Here is a 20,793-nt window from a genome sequence, read left to right on the forward strand (position 1 = left end):
GTGTTCCAGGATTGATGCCTGCTCTTCTGCCCCGTAATTATTTCTCCCACAAATTATTCAGCCGTTCTGATGCAGTTTGGGGTTTAAAGCAGTGCTACTTATTGCCGCCTATATGATTCCCGGCCTCGACACGGCCACATTCATTAGTTTATTAAAGGGGGAAAAAGGACGTGGGCAATTAGATAACTGGGATAAAGCCACCGAAATGAGGGGATGTGTTATTATTCAAGTTTATGCATGCTGCTCATAATTCACTGGGGTTTATGTTGCTGTTGCTCTTTCAAGGATATTGTCTTATCTGGTTGTGCACAGACACATACACACAGTTTAACAGCCTTGTATAAGCTTGTTCACATGTTTACAGGGACTCAAACAAGCCAGTCCCTTCCACAAATATGCATAGAAACACTAACAGAATATGTGTGGCCAATGCTAACACATTTTCACACAAGAAAACACAAACAAAAAATGCACAGGGAACACTAAAGTGCAGGCATTTTATAGCAGATAGGCATTCTGACACAGGGGTTGTAAAAGCAGGAGAAGAAAAAGTGAGAGGAGATGAGAGAGCGAGAGGACTGCCATACTGTCCTCAGTGATTAGGACCCTGTATTGATCAGAGGAGGGAGGGGGAGGCAGGCTGAGAAGGGGAGGGAAGGAACAGGGCCCCAGGGCTCGGGCCCCGGCTCTCTGGTGGCCTCTGCTCCGCTCCAATCCTGCAAGCTGGCCAAGGCCGTTAGGGGATACATCAAAGGGTCCAATCCCTCCATCCCTCCCTATATGCACACACAAATGCACATATTCATGCATGCAAGCACATTCCTCCAGCCTGTGAAAAATGCCCTATTTGATGACATCATTTCCACTTTTATTCCACTGTTTGATATCATGAATCAAAGCTGAAAGGTTAGCACCAGGGGGTAAATGTGAGCGGGGGCCTCCTGCTCTTCCATGAAGCCCTGGTTTGATAGTGTTTAACTTATCTTTTTCACCAGTATCACTCTCTACATCATGTTTCAACTTAAAAGCTCCATTTGTCTACTAGAATCATTCCTAAAATTTTGAGTTTATACACTATCAGACAAAAAACACCCCCCTGACCGTTACAAAAACAAGGACTGTATTATATTCATGTACTTTAATATGGAGTTGGCCCACTTTTGCAACTATAACAGCCACCACTCCTCTTGGAAGGCTATCCACATGATTTTGGAGAGTTTCTGCAGGAATTTGCGCCCATTCACTCCGTAGAGCATTTGTAAGGTCAGGCACTGATGTTGGACAAGAAGGCCTTGCTCACAATAGCTGTCCCAGTTCATCCCAAAGGTCCTTGATGGGGTTGAAATCAGGGCTCTGTGCGGCCCAATCAAGTTTACCCACACCAAACTCATCAAATCATGCCTTCGTAGTGTATATGTTTTGTGCAATAAGTCATGTTGGAATAGAAAAGGACCTTTCCCAACTTTTGCCACAAAGTTGGAAGCAAAGCAATTTTCAAAATTTCTTGGTATTCTGAAGCATTTAGGTTGGCCTTCACTGGAGATAAATGGCCTAGCCTAAACCCTGAAAAACAGCTCCATACCATTATCACTCCACCAATAAACTTTACAGTGCAGTCAGGCAGGTAACTTTCTCCGACCATCTGCAAAACCCAGACTCAACCAAATGAGTGCAAAACATTAAAACACACAGTCCCTCCACAGAACCTGCTTCCACTGCTCCACAGTACAGTGTCAGTGTGCTTTACACCACTCCATCTGACAGTGGCATTGGACTTGGTGATGTGAGGCTTGCATGCAGCTGCTGCCACAGAAACCCATTCCATGAAACTCCAGTTGCACAGTTTTTGTGTTTGCATTAATGCCAGTGGATGCTTGGAGCTCTTCAGCTATGGAGTCAGCAGGGTGTTGGTGACTTTTACACACCATGTGCCTTAGCAGTCGTTGACCCCACTCTGATTTTACATGGTCTTCTGCTTCGTAGCTGAGTGGCTGTTACTCCTAAATGCTTCCACTTTCTAATAAAATCACTTATAGTTGACTGTGGAATATCCAGCAGGGATGCAATTTCATTTACCATCTTATTGCAAAGGCAGCATCCATCACAGTACCACACTTGAAGTAGCTGAGCTCTTCAGAATGACCCATTTTGTATCACAGATGTTTACGAATGGAGAGTGCATGGCCAGGTGCTTTTATACACCTGTGGCAACAGGTCTGATTGAACCACATGAATTCAACAATTAGCAGGTGATGCCAAATACTTTTGCCTATATAGTGTATTTTTGGTAGAACAATCATTTGATTGGATGTCCTTTATAATCACTGACCAACTTCACAATCAACTAAAAGCTCCCTGCTGATTTCCCTCTCAAAATTCCTCAGTGCCTTGGTAATTTTTAGAAACAAATTCATCTATATAAAGAAAGGATCTGGAGTAAAACAAATATTAACAATCTTTAAAAAGATCACATTTTTAGATAAAATGTTAAACTCAGGTTTCACTTTTGGAGGAAAGTTGTTGAGCTGCTTTGAAAAAACACTTCAGTTTGCAGGACTACTATCATATACAACTTTAAATCATTCAAATACAAATATTAATCATCTGCATTCAACTGTAAATTATCTCCATCCAGCTATATATCATCTAGATACAACAGTACACCATTGAAATACAACTATAAATCATTTACATACAACTGTACATCATCTAAATACAAGTATAAATCATCCTCATACAACTATAAATCATTTACACACAACTGTTCATCATTTGATTTAACTGTAAATCATCTGTATACAACCATAAATCATCTACATACAATTGTAAACCATCTGTATGCAACTGTAAATCATCTGTATACAACTGTAAATCATCTGTATACAACTGTAAATCATCTGTATACAACTGTAAATCATCTACATACAATTGTAAATCATCTACATACAACCATACATCATTTGCATAAAAATGAAAAGCACTCCCAAATGAACACAAAATTTGACCCAAAGGTGCCAGATAGACTGAGAACAATAGTGGACTCAATATGGACTGCTGTGGCACCCCATGCCTAACAGCACAGGACTCAGAGGACACATTGTTGTCTAAGATACCTTTAAGATCTTTCTGACAGTTCAGCTCTCAACCACTGGAGCATCAGGCCAGAGATGCACAAATAATTCTCAAGTCTGTGCAAAAACTTAAAGCAATTCTCTGTATTGACAATAAAACAGATTCTGCCTCTAAACATACAAAAACAAATCATTCATCACCTTTTAAGTGCTGCTTCTATGGAGTGATTAGCCCTTAAAGCTAACTGAAGTGACTCAAAGTGACTTTGATGACAAAAGAGCTGATCTAAGACCAGTTTCTTAAAAACTTTGGACAAAAAATAAATGTTTTTAGACGAGCCTTTACTTAGTTAGAGAGCCAGAGACCAAGCCAGGCCTCTTCTTATGTTTTGTTTTGGTATTCAACACTATCTTTTTAGGTGGGACAGTGGCAAGACAGGGAAACATGAGAAAGAAAGAGTGGCTATTCTTTACCTTGCCTTACTGTGAAGAGCTGGAGACTAGAATCTAACACAGGGGCATTGAGGACAGAATTCAGCTTATTTAACAGTAACATTAACCTACCAACTGAGCAAACATGGAACCCAGGAATCTGAGGAGTAATTCTAGAAACATGTCAGGAGAACTTGGAGCAATCCTGCTGTGCTCTGACACATATCACCTGATTTAATATCAAACACAAACATTATAAATGTGTGCGTTTCAAGACTGCCATTAGATGTTATCATCCCTTCAAACAAAAAAACAGAGCAGGAATAGTGCCAGAAGTCAGAGGCTGCAGGTCCCAAATATGTCAATCCTAAGAGAGAGTATCAAATATAGTCAAATACAAACTGGCACACATACATCATCAGTCAGTCAGTCATACTGCTGTGTCCGTATAAACTCCAAAGTATTCTGTGCATGCATGTGAGAGCGTAGAGGAAGTCCTCATTACTCTGTCCTCTCTGAGGGCCAGACCTGTGTTAATGCATTTTCTCCTCTTACTTTCTTTTTCTTTCCCCCTCTCTGCTCCCTCTGCCGCCTTTTCAGCTGACTCTGTGCTTCGCCAATCTTATTTGCCTTTCAATCCAGATCAATCTCCATCTTATCTACAGCTCCTGAATCATAAACATTTCATAGCTCAGCCTGACAGACACAGGCCGGTGAGGTTTTGGTGTAAAGTGGCTGTAGAGGCTATCTGACGCTGGAGGAGAACTTTAACCCTGTCAAACTTTGCCACACAATACGACCCTCTCTCCTGCACAGCTGCACACATATATAAAGCATGTGTCTGAGTTTGTATGTGTGCTATGTTTTATTCATAAGAAGCCGTATTCATCTCAGTGAGACACCTTCAACAATTTGGAGACGTGGTGTGCTTAACGGCTTAATGTAGTTGCCGCAATTTGGCTCTCCTCTGGCTGATTAACACCGGCACTCCAGTCCTCACTGTGCTCAGCCTCACAAAGGATTAGGTGTTATAGGAAACATGGCTTCCAAGGGAGTTGATGAATATTTCCCCAAATTTACCTGACATTTTCTGACTTGGACGTCTTTCAGAAAAACCCACGCCTATTCAGTTTTCGATTTAGCCACTATCTGAGGGAGCTGAAACGAGGTGAACACAATCCATTTTCCAGGGAAAGCAAGAATGACCTTGCATTGCAGTGAGTTAAAACTGTCCGTATGGCTTCTATTAGAGGATCCAGACGTTTCCCTTTGTCTCACTTCTCCCTTTTGTCCCCACCAACATTTCTCGCTAAACAGCAGGTCAAACTTTTACTGCCTGTGTGTTTGAGAGTGCTGCCAACAGTAGAGCAGTCAGCAAAGTGCCACCTCAGCACCTGTGCTTTAATGATTAATACCATATTGATGGTCTCAATTAATTTCCTATTACACCAGCAGAAGGCTGCGGTCGCTCTGTCTCTGTCATGGCCCTGCGCTTGTTTTGGGAAGCCTCTTTGTGGCAGCTGCTGGATGGAGATAGTACGCTTCTCACCGCCGTACGCACACGCAATTTCACAGACAGATGTACCAAACATGCACACGCACAATTGCACGCACTTGTATCTTCAAGAAACACACACGAACACCATTACATGCCGCGTTTCACACGCTTGCACACAGATAAACAAATAAAATGTAACTCTGTCTATTTGTTGGATCATTTTTTAAAAGGGGGGCTTGCTGTGTTTTAGTCGCTATGATCAAAAAAACTCTTCAGAGCTCCTGAGATTTGCTTTGCCTCTTTGTAAAATACCACTTCTCTCACCTGATTGTGCACCTTTGGTGTCGTGTAACCCCCCTGTGTTTTGCATTTGAACCCGGTGTGATCCGCAGCGCAGCGTTTTACGCCGTTTTTCTAAATCCTATGCTTTTCTTCTTGCATAATCTCCTCCCCTGCAGCTCTGCTGCACATTTGTAACAGTGTGTAAGATACTGATTTATTCCCATGATGCTCTCTCTGTCTCTGAGCTGTGATTTGATAGCACATTTCCATGACCTTAACTGTCTGTGGACCAGATCATCTCGCAGTCAACACTGCCCCCGTGGAGAGGCCGTGGAAATGCTTGTGTTGTCGATCTGATTGGCACACTTCTGATGGCGCCTTTCTCTCTCTCTCTCCCTTCATTACCTTTTCATATCCCACTCACTTCTTCTTATCTCTGACCCCTCTGTACTTCACCCCATAAACGCCTATCTCTCTTTTAATATGCGCTGTTAATCTCAACCTCATTCTTTCATTCTGTCTCTCTCACACACACACAAACGCTGTCTTTATTTTTTCATTTTTCATGTGGACCCAATACACACTATGGGTTGCTAGGAAACCATTTGAGCATTTTTTTCCCAGGGGCAGACGTTTGATTACCCATTTGTATGGTGTGTATGCGTATGTGTGTATATAGAGGCCAGTGTGCGTCTCCAGAGAAAGGTCTTGCCAAGCTGAGCTCTGGGGCTGCTCCAGTATCCAGCCCAGTAATAATAATGAGCCCCTCACCATGCTTGACAGAGCACACAGGCTCAGCAGTCCTGTGGCCATTGCTGTTGTCATTGTGAGCGAGTCTCTTGATGCACATGCAGAGGGAATACGTATCTACATACATGTGCGTTTATGCTCCAATAGTTTGTGCTTGAGCGCCTCGACAACCCAAAACAGTTGTTGATGCCGACTACCGGCGTTATCTATTGTTGTTCAGCGGGCCGTTGCAGAAGCAGATAGCGTCCAGGTTGGACCGTCTTGCTGCTGGACACACATCAGTCCTCCCTGTGTCTCCCTGTTTAGAAATGCACCAGCACATCTTTCTCCCCTGGCTGCTCCTGTGAAGTCCTGATTCGCTCACAGAAGCGGGCAGAGGCACATAAATAGCACGCCTTGTCGACTGGCACGAGGAGAAAAGACGACGCGCACAAACAAATCAGACTCCGCCGTTGATATGAAAGGCAGCGCGAGGGGGAGTACAGAGAGATGGCATTAGCTGTGTTTTCCTCCTCCAAATGAATTGCACTATGCCCTCGGAGGAAGAGATGAAAATGTGAGAGCAAGCAAGTGGAAAAGACTCCGAGAAAGCCAGAGGTTGAGAGGTTATTTTGAGGCGGAAACAAAAGAAAAGAAGCATGAGGAGAGAGCACACAGTTAAATCCTCCCTGTGTTTGAGAGCTCAGTCACTTCCTCTCCCTGCTTTTATTCCAGCATGACTCTGTAGCACCTGGATGGACACTGAATATTAGGATCAGTGCCATGGGCTCAGCCGAGGCCATTATAGCAGCCGGATGGGCTCCTGATGGCCTTTTCTCTGCTCGCTCTGGGCAGCGTGGCCTCTCACATGGGACCACCACAACTAATGGAGAGGGTAGTGTGCTCTGCGAGGGCCTTAGGAAGAATAAGTAGGCTGTAAAACTGTGAGTTGAGTTGTGGCAGCTAAAGGGGCTTCAATGCCTCACTGCCCGCCTTACCGCCTGACTTACTGCCTGCCTGCTTGGCATCCAGAATGCTCCTCCATATTCAGCCTCTGAATGCTGGCCTTTTGCACTTTTATTGTAATGCATGCAGATGCTTGGCACAGCAACAAACACTCCACCTTTTACTGTGGTGCTCTGCACAAATAAAAAATTTCAAAGCAGGGAGGAGCCACACACAGAAAGAGAGGAGCACTCTCTAGCATACTCACACACAGACATGTCGAAATGTGAAACGTACTCACGTATGCACAATTACACACAGTCACGCACGCGTCCCATGCATGTGCACACACACAGGCACGCATGCGGGCTCGCAAACCCCCACCCAGAGTGAAGTAGTTCTGCCCCTCTAAGCTGAGTTATTTAAAGCCCCGTTCTCAACTCCATCGGAGTGATTATGTGCTCCTGAATTAAACATCACAGGCCTCAGCCCCTGGCTTCCTCTGAAACACGCTCAAACATGCTGGCCTCTTCCTGTTCCTCAAAAGTACCAAGTTCTGCCTTTCATATCTCTCAGCCAGTGTGCTAGGTAGTGGAGGTAAAGAGGTGGAGTACGAATCTTCCCTAAATCAGGATCTCCTGCTGTGCCTCCTGCTTTGCTATCACTCTCAAAGACCTTGGACAGAGGCAATTGAGGCAATCCACATTAAGAAACCTTTAGTAGACTGGCTCTGACTCCTGGATTTGTATCCACCCCGGGCATCGTTGTAGCTTGGCACTTAGGCTGTGTTGTAGTTGGTAGAGAGCTGGGTGCAGCAGAGGGTGAACTGTAGCAGTTAAGTTGAGTGTTGACTCCAGACACCCCAATTAGGGTGTCTGTATTCCAAACTGGGAACATTTAGAGAAAGACTTTGTCAAAGAGGACCTGGAGAGAGAGAGGGAGTTCAGATTGGGGATTGCTCCTCTACCTCGACAGGAGCTCCAGGCTGTTTGCTGCCTTTTTGGGACGATTTGACATGTGGTTTTGTTTACCTCTGTGTGTGTGCTTGCATGTTGCATGTGTGAGTCTGCACAAGGCACAGCACCAGCATGCCGCCCCCACATTCCAAAACACACCCGTCGGCAGCGAGCGATAAAGGATCCAAACAAAAAGAAGAAGTCTTGTGCCTCATGGAGGTGAACTTGCAGCACTATAGAAGCAGTTGACCTTGAAATGAGCAGCGGCGTTCGGGGACAGGCGGGGGAGGTCGGTGTTTAAGAGTGCAACCTCAGTGCCAGAGGCCAGGAGGCTGCCTAATGACTGGCACACCCTGCCATCCATCACTATGCCACCGCCAGGCCAACTGCCCCCGCACGGCCGACGGAGCAGCGCCTTAATAACCTCTCATACCCATTCAGCGGACCACAGCACACGACATGAAACACATGCGAATCGTACGCGGGGTGATCCATGTGCACATAAAGCCACGCAGACACCACAAATCCTCGCACGCATTCCTAGCACAGACAGCATGAATATGCAGTCAAAATAGCAGATGCACTCAGACTCACACTCACAGCTCATTGGGCTCATTCTGCATGCATACTGATGCCAACAAACATACAGAAATCTGCCTCTAGACACTCATTCACATGCTATTTATGATTTAATGTAGGCAGACGCACAAACATGAAGGCACAGATACATCCACAAACACAAACAACACACACCTCCCCTCTGTATTTCTGCCTTGTTGCTGAACATTTCAGACAAAACAATTGACTGCTCCTGCTTTCATGATATTTTATGTTGAAATTGATATCCCTGCAGCCTGCTAGTTTAATTCTCCCATGAAGAACCGTCTCATTCCTTTGCCCACATTTCCTCCTCAGAGAAAAAAATCCCCAAAAAGGGGGGGGTTTCCCATACCTTAGCCTTCTGTCAGCTCCGCTCTCTCTGTCAGTATGACAGGGCTTTGAAGCCCCCCGTTCCTCAGTGTGGGTTATTTTATCAGAGAGGAACAAGGATTCCCCCCTGCGCTCCCCAGCTCATCCACGTTGCATGAAGCATCCCCTCTCAATTAAGAACCTTTCATGTTAATGGCGTTCTTATCGCTCCCGTGCACGGGTTGTGAAAGCGAGGCCTGCTATGGTGGAGTACAGCCATGCAGCAGAACTGCCTGCCTGACAATATAAGAGCTGTTCCCCTCATTCTTCTTCCTGTCTCTTGGTCTTTCCTTGTATCTTCATGTGGAACCCTCTCTTTTCTCTGTCTCTTAATGAGTTTTTGGAGTGGAGGTGCTCCAATTTAGTGCGAGATTTGTGGCAGGGGTCACGAGGATCACGGGTGGGACAGCGGACACATTACCTGACCACTAACACCAGGTTCCACCTGACTCAAGTCCCTGTTAGTTGTGTCTCAAGATACACATTCAGCATGAGCGAGAAGGTCATTGTATCTGTCTCCTCCGACATTTAGCTCCGTCTGTGTCCTCAGCCCTATTAGCAGCTCTCTCTTTCTCTCTCCTCCTTGTCTTTTGGAGTAGAACAGGGTGTATGACTTCAGGACGAGGTAGGCAGTCACGGCGAGATCGTAGGAGCACTGGCTGCCTCTGTGTGCGTGGGTGCCAGAGAAACCTGTTGCCTGGCTACAACAGCACCTTTATCCTGTGGTTGCGATGGCGATGTCCTGCATATGCATATGTCTGTTTGTACCAACTTTTTTCACGTGCATCTCAGTCATGTGTGCTCAGTTTAATACGCCATGCCTTTGTACGTTGATGCATTTGTCTGAAAGAGAGAGATTGGAGAAAGGAGGGGCAGGAAGGCGCTCCACCACCCACTCAGCAGGCCTTCCGCCCCCATGGCTGACTCCCCAAGACTCCGCTAGTAATTAGCTCAACATCTATCCATCTGTTCTAGGGAGGCGCAGCAAACATTAACACAACACAGCAACATCAAAACGCTGGCTGGAGACATGCTACATTTTTACACATGATACATTCATGCATTAAGAAGCCACTACATGTGAGTGATTGGCACACATGCTTTCATGTGTATGCGTGCCAACACGCCAACATGCATTTATTTATAGGCTTAAGCATATATGCATACATTGTGTCATGCAAACGCATGCACACAGAGAAACAAACAGCTCCACGTCCTCACACCACAGGCTCCTGAAACTGAAACCCCACTCTTTCCTTCCACTGCAGGAAGCCAGACTGGAAAGCTTCCCTGAAACCCCACATGGGAAGCAAGTGAAGGGGGAAAAAAAACAACCAAAAGACTACATTACACAATTAATCAATAAGTTAATGAGATCTCATTTTCTGTGGAAAATAGTATCCAGGAAAAAAATAAAAAATGTTCCCTCAGCCTTTTTACTCCTCCCTTTTACTCCTGGAAAACACAGTGGAAAAAGAAAGCAGCCAGCAGGAAATTAAATTAAATTACCATCTTGATAGATTTATGTGATGCTTTACATTTTCATTGTGTTGTTTTCCACTCGGAGTGGAGGTGGGCTTGAGTTTGGGGAGAACTGTTAAATATGTTGTAAAGAAAGACGAGAGAGAAATCAAGAATGAGGAAAAAAAAAGTTCCAGGCGGACAAATTCCTAATCGTAAAGCACAAAAGCACACTTAAATTCTTTTATTACAATTGTTTTATCTTACTTTGTGTTTACTATGAATGGGTGTGTTCACATTTGCATGGTTGTGCATAAAAAAGGTAGCAAACAGCTGTTTGTGTGGGTGTTAAAGGAGAAGACTGAGTATGATTGCATACAACTAACTCTTGTGAGTAAATACATGTCTGCTACAGTAACCTAATGAGTTTGTCCTTGCTTAGTCTGTTTGCATCGTGTGTCTGTGGTTGTGTGTTTGCCCACATTAATGCCTGAGTTGTGTGTCCATGCATATTCACTCCCACCTGCACGCATACATCCCCATACGTTTATGTACGCTCATAACTGAATGAAGCGGCTCTGCATTTGGCGCTCTCATTTCCGAGGAAGGATTGAGGGCATCTCTTGGCTATTGACACAGCTGGTGATGCCATCTGGGGGGCATCACACACACTCACACACACAAACTGCAAATACACACATATCGGGCCATCTCCATCCAAACATTGGTGTCCACACCAATGACAGGGGACAGGGTAAGCGGTAGGATAACATACTGAAATGTACAGCACCAACAGATGCCTGTGCAAGTGCAAGAGGAGGTCATATCTCCTCCTCCTTTTTAGTCCAGATTTTAATTTAAAGTAGTGTTATAACCTCCATTTTTATTATTGATTTACTCTACATGTATCCACGAGGATTACTTTTGATCTTTTATCTTTGTTTTGACATATTTTTGTGTGTTGTTTCACTACCAGAGATGTAAAGATAGACTCAAATTATCAATTAGATTGTATAGCGCCAAATCATAACTTATATCTTACCTCAAGAGACTTTACAAAGGGGGGAGGTCTAGACTATACTCTCTGTGTCCTATTAAAATAGACCAGTGTTAGTAATTTATATAGTAAGTCTATTGCAAGTAAGTCTTCAGTGTTATTCACCATGAGCACAACACTAACAGTCTTTAGCCCTGTTACAGTAAGATATGATGCAATATAACAGTACACAATACATTTCAATATATGTCATAATTAGGGATGTGCGTGGTTACAAGGTTAAATTCATTTATCAAATTAGCTGGCGCAAGATTTATGAGTCCGTTAGACTAATTACTTTCAATTTTTATATAAACATGAGCTTGAAATCCCAGTCTACATTGCTCTTTTAACTTGTGATAAACCTCCTACCACTAGAAGCCACTGTCTTCAGTGAATGTCTGCTGCCTTCCTGTATGACCTTTCCCCTGGCACTTCACCATAAATATGAGAGAGGGGATCGCTGTTCAGCCCTCTGGAGATGTTGTGGGACTAATTGAATGAAACACCGGTAAAGAAGAGTTTCCACTTGTCAACCCCAGCTAAGTGTTGGCTTCTTGCTGCCCATTGGTCAGGATGGTTGTCTTGTGAAGGCATATAGTAAAGATTTAACTGAGTTAAGAGACTTCTTCGCTGATCATTTATCCTTTCTGTAGAGAACAGGTATCTTGTGTTTGCTTCAAATGCAATCTTCTACTTTAATAAAGACATGGGATTGAAGTGAATTTATAAAACTGCCAAATTTCCTTTATTTTTCTTTGCGAATATAGTAGGTTCAATAGGTTTTATAGTATTTTCTTTCTTTTTAAAACGTCACTTGTATCATCTCAAACAAGGATCTTTTTGAAACTTTTTTTATAATTGAACAAAAGTAACAAATCCTTGAACAAAAAATAAATAAATACAGTTGAATTCCATTCTTTGTTTGGCATTAAAGCACATACCTTAACCTTGCAAAGCCCATGTACTGGCCAGATTCCTGTAAAGATGTGAATCCATCTTGCAAAACATCAAGCTGATTCGCTGCAAGCTTGTAAATAATGGCAGCCAGTAAAGATAAGAGGGGATGCAGCTATAGCGGCAGTTATATCAGAAGTGGGCAACATGTCTTTATTCAATGGATAGCAAAGGACTACATGCAAGAACGCTGTTCTCCTGACCAGCTTTGGCAAGAGTTTAATTTACCAACTGGCTCTGCTGATAGTAAATGATAATAGCTTGTGTTATGTAGTTCACTCCGCAGTTCTGCCGTTCCCAAACACCGTATGGGATGTCAACAAGCTGGGTGTGAAATATAGCTTCTGTGACTGATATGTTAAATAGTCTTATCTGTATTTTTTAAGTTTTCATAATTCTGACAAGCCATAGCTACTGGCTCTTACGTGTTATCATCGGCCATAATTCCTAAAACACCATCACATGTAGTAATGTTTATGGCTCTTGCAGTCATTTAGGTGAGCAGGGTTTTAGATTAGCTTCCTAGCATACATGTTCAGTGCATTTGGCAGCATGACACCTTTTTACATGTTCCATCATCTTTGTTGTTCATCAGGCATTTTCAATATTTGCAAAACATTTTTCTTGTCCATTTCTGATCACCTCCGTCTTTACTTCTGCTCTCTCCAACCCAGCTACTGATGCAAAACATCATACTACATACTAAAAAAGTGTATTGCATAATTTTTTTGGTACATTTCAATTGTCCATATATCTAGCAATACTTAACTGGATTTCCATTGTCTTTAAATTTTCCAGATTAGGCAGACAATAATTGAAAGTTCTCCCAATATTACCCGTCTGTTTGCTCCTCTGTGAAGGACTTTGTCCTGCATGTTTGTATGAAAGATGCTGAGTTGCTTCCTTTCTTAAGCAATGATTGCAAAAACACAATCAGATGATAACTGTTGGTACATTTGTGGTGTTTTGTCAAAGATGTAATTGTTTTTTTTTTTTTCGTATCTGTGTTTCCCCCAGCCACACCCCTGTCTGATGAAAAGAGGGGAGAAAGAGAGGTGGGGGGAGTGCAGGAGAGAGGGGGTGATGTAGTCGTAGATTAATGGTACACACTGAGAGGGAGCACAGACCTACAGTAGCAGCGCCCTTGATTTATTTGCCACTTAGTACTGATGAAGCTTCAAACTGCAGTCACACACACATGTTGTCACGGCATTTTTCTCTATCAAGGTCTTCGGGGGTTTGTCCATTTCTGCGTCTTGTTTAGATGCGAGTGCATTCACGCATGTAAGTGGGGGATTGTTTACCCTTTTTCTTACATACGACTGATGACATTTCTCCTCACATCTGCTGTAAAGCTACATTTATTCAGCTGTAACAAGTCAATCTTAACCTTGATGATGAACCATCAAGAAAACCCTTTTGAAAGATTCTAAAAAGAAATTGAATAACACATTGAATGTTTGTTTTGTTTTGAATCATGTTAGAAGAAAACAGAACAGTCAGGTCACAGTATGTCCTTTAACGTCCCTTAATCAGGACAAAGCAGCTGTAAACAGACCAGCATTGTCATCATTGACGAGTGGAAATACCCCTTTTATACAGGAAGTAAAGAGCATTTTTTTCTCATGACTTTTTCTAAGAAAGCTATTCACCACAAAAAAGGGCCACAAAAACAGATCATGTTGGCTCCAGTGCGACCCCCTTACATGCTAGATATCTTTCAAGGAACATGTTTTATTGTGGAAAAATACACTTTACTTCCTGTATTTAAATCCCTGCTCAGATGTTGAAGGACATTGCTGACTGTTAATTTGACACTAAGACCTCTCTTGGTTGTGCGTCTGAAGAGTAGTGGTTGAGCATGCTCCCTTTCCTAGCATTTGTTTCATATTTGATACATCAGTCGTTAATTTTTCGATATGCTGGTTCAAAAATATTTCATACAAATTAAAACATTCATAATTCATATTTCTAACCACTCAAAGTTCAGACTTTTCACCCCCCTCCCTTTGCTTTTTAATTATTGTTGTGTTGGTCTTCATTTCAGAACTTTTCTGCTCCTTCAAAAGTGCCTTAAGTACAATATTGTTGTTTATATCATTTCTGGATGGATCACTTTTTTGAAAATTAATTAAAATTGTAATACTACTGATATCACAACTTTTATACAAAACAAAACAGCAGGCAAGCAGGGGTCCGTAAACAGACATGGGAGGCTGGCATTAATGACCCATTTAGTTGTGAGGAATGCATTGCCATTCTTCAAAACATACAAAAAATCCTTAATTGGGATTATGACCAGATAAATACAGTTAAAATTTCAGAATCAAATTTATTGGACCCCTTCAAAACTGCACAAGGGTTAAGAGAGGACCCAGCTTTCTGGAGACTGCAGTCACTCTGACCCATTTGCTATGCTCCTGCCCCAAGGCTCAGAGTTGGTGGACAGCAATCCATGAGAATATTAAATTACCGGTGGGTCAGGATATCCCATTTACACCTAGCCTTTATATTTTGGGAGACTCTACCCCTTTGAAGGGAATCCCTGAATCAGAGTCAAAATAGATCTAGACAGCCATCATGCTGGGTCAAAAGCTACTGGTTAAAGTGTGGAAAGCAAGGGATCTCCCTGTGCCCAGCTTTAGTTTACTCAGTAAAGTGTACTGGCAGCTTCTGTAGAGTTAACACACAAGTTGTTTGTTACTAGTCTGATACTGTGATATGTCTGACTATGCTAAATGGGGGGAATATATCAGTCTTGTTACAGGAACATGACTCTAAAAGTTAAGATAGATATATCAGACAATACAGTCACACCTGACCTATTTTTAATGAAAGCTGTAAGCACAATGCAGATTTTAAACCTAACAAACAATGCTGATCTTGGTTGAGTGATTTTGGATGACAGCCCCCTGCAGTTTGACGATGAAATTATACCTTGTGCACAGGAGACAACTAGACATCTAGATGCAGTCTGTTTTAAAATATACAAACATGAATGTTTTTTTTTCTACTCCTGGTGTATTTCTTGATTTATCTTGTTCATAATTAGTCCCTCCCTTGTAGCCACAGTGATAAAGAAAATATGTACTGTGCCAACATGCCTAATGTCTCATTTCACTTTAAAAGCTTATAGACAGCTCAGTGGAGAAGCAAAAAAGTCATCTGCACTTTGTGTTATTAATCATTTACCTTTTTAATGTTTCTTGACTTTCCTTTTCAGTCCATTACAAATTCATTTTCTGTGTTGAAGTTGATTTCGTTGTCTTTAATCTAACTAAAGCTTCTTATTTTCTTTCAAAATAAAAGCCAGGCTGTATCTAAACGGGAAGTCAATTACCCTTTGTGTAAGATGGTACAAAAGTCCAAAGTGAAAGATTTTTTTCTTTTCTTTTCCATCATGACAAGCTTTCAGTGTTGTTTTTTTTATTTTCATTAACAGAAAAATGAAAGATTTAAGTTACAAAATAGCTATATCCGAGCTAAGCGCAACACTGGCAGTAGCCATTGCAAGTGGCTTTCAGTCCAGTTAAACCTCGCCCACAGTTACTGCTTCATTCTCCTCAAAGGACACTGATTTTTTCCTGATTGGTTTTCAGACATGGCACAAAGGTGTAACACTGGAGCTTTGCAAGGTGGTTTTGTCTGACAATAGACATGCAGTCTGGCCTATCCATCGTATTTGCAATTTCCTGCAAAAAAAAACATAAATTTGTCTTTCATTTGTTGTTTTGGTTTTTCTCTTGTCCTTCTCTTCTCCCTGCTTTTCTCCCACCTCTAGTCCTCCTTCTAGCCCTTTCCAACCCAAGCACAGCTTCAACAAAGGGATGTTAACATGAGACTGGTTTTGCTCAACAGTCCTACCTCTTAATAGGGAAGGTTTTTTTCACCATTGTAACAGGGATAAATACTGCTAGTCCTGGGCTCATGCTGATTAATGCTGATCTTTATTATAATAGGCCACAACAGAAAGTAAGGTCTAGGCCTGCCCTCTTTGTAAATTATCTTGCGATAATTTTGGTTATAAATTGGTGTAATTCAAACAGAAATTGATTGATTGAGATTGATTGATTATGGAATTTCAACATGTGACAAAAGGGAGTTAACTACAGAAATTCTGAGATTAACCTGGATTAAAATTCTAATTGTTTGACAGTCCTTATTTGTATTTTTTCCCCTGTTCTCTGTCCCCTTTGTGGTTTTCTTGTTGTGAATCACTTGGAAAGAAACAATAAAACTTTGGTCATTAAAAAGAAGACAAATCCAACACTAAATACCCAGGTTTCCAATTCAGATCTATTAGATAATACAATTCAAACCTTTAAAACAATTACTTTAATATGCCTTTGCATTTCTTTATGGAATCCATAATGAATAAGTTGCAAGGGAATAACATCTGTGCTTCAATGATGCAGACATTACTACCTTTAAAACCAGCTGTAACAAATTAGATGTACGTATTCTCAACATTATTTTAACATTATTTTACAGTAAAATAAGTCTGCCTTGATGCATTTAATAGCACTATTGAATATCAGCGTTTATTAATAGCATTAAGGTTTTCATTCCTTATCTTTTTCCAAATTAGTTAGAATATTCATGAAGAAAAAAACAAATTTGTGTCACTGATTGATTTTCGCCATTTTTGATGTGTTGTGGGGCATGGTTTCTGCCCTCTGGCAAAATATTTGAGCACTGCATGCATATGGTTTTAATCTTCAGGTTATTTTAGGGGAAAAATATCCCACTGTGGAGAGGTCTAAAAAAAACATGATTCATTTGGCTTGCAGCTTGTATTTGTATGATATGTGTTTGTGCATGGATATTATGCTGTATAAGTGCGTTAAGTAGGATATTTAGAATAAATTTAATATGACAGGGACTAAAATGGGAACATCCCTTTGCTGTGCTAAATAATCAAAGCATTCTGTGATTACAGAATCGAATTGATATTACTCACACCAGCACAACATCCCCTTAAACGCTACCTATTACTCATAAGCCGTTAATTTAGGGAATTTGCTGAGGTAACCCTGTAACAATTTGCAGGCAGCAAATTGTTGAGTTTTGACTTGGTAAACACAGCCGGAGTTAATTGAGGGCATCGACTCATCATGTGGGAGGACTTGACAAAATGCCATAAGTGTGTTACGTGAGCACACATTGCAATTAGCACACACATGCATGCACAAATACACACAAACTGTTATTTGGAGATACAAAGATACAGATAGCAACATAATGAGGGGGATTATTGTCAATTTCTGATCCCAGATTTGTTCTGCTCTCTGCTTGTGTGTTTAGTTTTGCATTTACTCTCCTGTTCTTGGGCTTTGTTATCATCTTGTTTTTTTTTTAGTTTTGTTCCAGCTTCCCTGGAATAAAAGCCCTGGGAGTATCAATGTGTCATGCTCTTTGCTGTTGTGTCCTAAAGAAACCACGCTTCCATAGCCAGACTATCCATTATTTAATCTCCTCTTCTCTCTCACTGTTCTCCCACAGAACCCTGATATTGTGCTCGTCCACTATTTGAATGTCCCTGCCATTGAGGATTGTGGGAAACCATGCGGTCCGATTCTGTGCTCCATCAATACGGACAAGAAGGAGTGGGCCAAATGGACCAAGGAGGAGCTGATCGGCCAGCTCAAGCCCATGTGTGAGTATTAGAAGTCTCCACATTTATGCACAGGCTTTAATATAAACAGTTATAGTATCCTCTAAAAGGGTTTTAACAGTCTTTACGCGTCTGTTTGCATGGAAAGACCAAGTGAAGTGGCTGTTGTTTTAGTCTGGGGATGTATTGTCTGGTCCTATTAGCTGATAGCTGGTACACTAAGTGCCCTCAGCACCTCAGTCAGAGAGCATCCTCGGCCAGAGCTCCTGCTCTGCTCCACTCTATGAGTGTGTGTTTTCTTCCTGGAGCCGTCTGCCAGTCACGGGTCAAAGTTCTCCTCTTCCCCCCGGACCCTCTGGCACCGCTCCGGCCCAACTGAGAGTGCACCTCCTCTGTGGCCCAAGAAGGAAGTGGAGGCACAGGAGGGCAGCAGGCTGGTTATTGATTCATGTTAGTGCGTGGGAGCAAGAATGTCTGACTCACCAGAAATACCCCCCCCCTCCCCTTTCTTCTACCTCCACCCCCCTTTTCTCCCTCCTTCTCTCAATGGATTGATCCTTGTTGTTATCAGCTTTACTAATGCTCTGTGAGATGCCTTTTTATGAGTCTCCAGACCGGCCCCAACGTCGAGGCAATGTTTTGGAAAAAATCCGGGTTTGTCTGATGATGATAACAGCCAAATAGGGACCTTAAGGAGGCATTGAAAATCTTTCAGGGAGCTGTTAAGATGCCTTTAACAGCCAGGCTGTGATTTGGGTGTGTCTGGCAGGGGCCGGTGACTGATATGCCGGTGGCCAATTATTGGTGATGCGTCCAGGTAAAGAGGACCCTGTCAGCATCTTTACAAGCGCACACAAACATACAGGCTGCATACTGACAAGGCAGTCCAGACTATCATCTCGGCTATATTGTTATCCTCCTCACTTCTCTGCTTCCTATCAGTTTTTAGGACACATTCCAACATAAAGCCTTACCTCAGGACAGCCGCTGAACAACAGCGGCCTACTGTATTCATTACGTCTGTGGCTTAATGTAAAAACCAAGCACCATTTGCAGTAATGCGTAAAGTCATTAACTTTGGGAGTTGTTGGGACAAAGAGGATGAGTGTGAGATGCCTTCTAGCTGCCAGGCTACATGAAGGGGCTACATAAAGAGTAAAAAAAATCCCCTTACTGCTTTCTGTCTGTGCTTTCTATCTTTCCTCTCCTCTCTGTTCCCTCTTTTTCTCCTGGACCAGCCAGCATGTCAACACAGGCTCAGGGATGGAGCAACAGTGCCATCTAGTGGTTGAAAGAGGCGGCAGCCATCTATATGTAGAGAGGAAATAAAAAGGATGAAGTCATTCTGAATTATCCATGCATTATTTAATCTTAAATTATACATTAGCTCTTAACATACACTCTTTTTTTTCCCGTGCTGACCTATATCTTTGGAAAATACGTGCAAGGACTATGCATGTCTTTGCATATGGCAGAACTTCATTGATTCCTATATAGATAAATTGAAGGGCAGATTTCCTTTTTTTACCTTATAAAGATGTAAAACCACAGAACTTTGCAGAATGACTGCAGAACACAAGATTGCAGGCATGTCTGACACAGACTCATTAGCAGCTTTTGCAGCTTTATGTTGAGAAAACATTCTTATATAATGATAGCACCCATTTCCCAAGCTGATTTTTGTCAGCACAAGATCCCTAAGTGCAATGTCAAATAGATAGTTCGCCCGAACATTGTCAACTTTTTGCAATGTAATTGCCTTCTTCAGTCTTTCCTTTTGTTATTCTCTTCACAATTTTTCAGTGTGCCAACCATTTGACACCTCTAATGATAGCAAAAAAACAACAAAGGAAAAGTGTGGATTTCATGGATCAGTTGAGCTTATTCTGTCTCCTTCCAACAAAAAAAACACACCCACAAAAACTTTCACATGCACATTTGCAGGCACATACAGCAGTTCAAATCTAACCTCTGTGAATCATGGCCCTGTCTGACCTCTTCCTCCTTAACGCCCCGCAGTGTTTGATGAGAAAGAGGAGAAGGGGGAAAAAAAGGGGGTGAAGAGAGTGGCATCACCACTCAGTCACGCTACAGCTCCGTAGACAAGGCAGCCAGCTTGATTCACTCGTTCGGTCTAATGCTATAAACACGCAGCGCTCTTTCCAGCTACGCCCCTAGCCTGCTGACAGATAGCGCATGAGCGGCTTTAACAAACACTCAGACAGACAGAAGGCCTGTCTCTGGGCTAAAAAGATGAGGGCAGAGGAGAGCACACTAAGCGAAGACACACAGGGCTAGGCATCATGTAAACTATTGCACTCCACTGTCCCATATAGGGCCCAGTGGTGTAGAGGCAACCAGATGGGGTATATGCTCTGCGTTTGTCATTAGGCCTGTGTGATGCTGCTCATGACAGGATGCAGTCATCGGGATGATGATGTGGCCGGGTTGCTGTTTGGTGCCTGTGCTGTCGCTGCCACTGGGATTAAACCTTGTGGCACTGCTCCTGTCACGTCTGCTTTGGAACATAACCCTCAGTGAGACGAGCAGACAGGCAGACACGGCGAAAACTGTACGTCAACAACTCCCAAGCCTTAGGGGGTGTCGCCCGTCCAGACAAAGAGGGTTGTGGCAACCCTGGCATGAGGGATCAGATCAGGGCGGAGGGGAGACATGATTGTTTGGACAAATAGGGATGGCACTACATGGTGGATGTAAGCTGTTGTATTAGGCACTCACTCTTGCTCCGTCACCCGTTTCTGAGTCATATCGGCTGAATGGATGCTCCTCCTGTCCTGCAGCCTCTCTGCAGATTCATGAAAGCATTTTTAGCCTGCCTGTGG

The 20,793-nt window shown here is 42.6% G+C and overlaps 1 protein-coding gene across 1 annotated transcript in view; it reads left to right on the plus strand.

Annotated features, from left to right (window-relative positions):
- The window catches only part of camta1a (calmodulin binding transcription activator 1a), a 529,164-nt gene that overhangs the window by 453,270 nt on the left and 55,101 nt on the right, over positions 1 to 20,793 (plus strand). Inside the window, exon 7 of the mRNA XM_041800377.1 lies at positions 17,839 to 17,992. Within this exon, the coding sequence (XP_041656311.1) occupies positions 17,839 to 17,992 (154 nt within the window). The remainder of the gene's footprint in view (positions 1 to 17,838; positions 17,993 to 20,793) is intronic.

Source organism: Cheilinus undulatus, linkage group 11, assembly GCF_018320785.1.
Source record: "Cheilinus undulatus linkage group 11, ASM1832078v1, whole genome shotgun sequence".
In the NCBI taxonomy this organism is placed as follows: domain Eukaryota; kingdom Metazoa; phylum Chordata; class Actinopteri; order Labriformes; family Labridae; genus Cheilinus; species Cheilinus undulatus.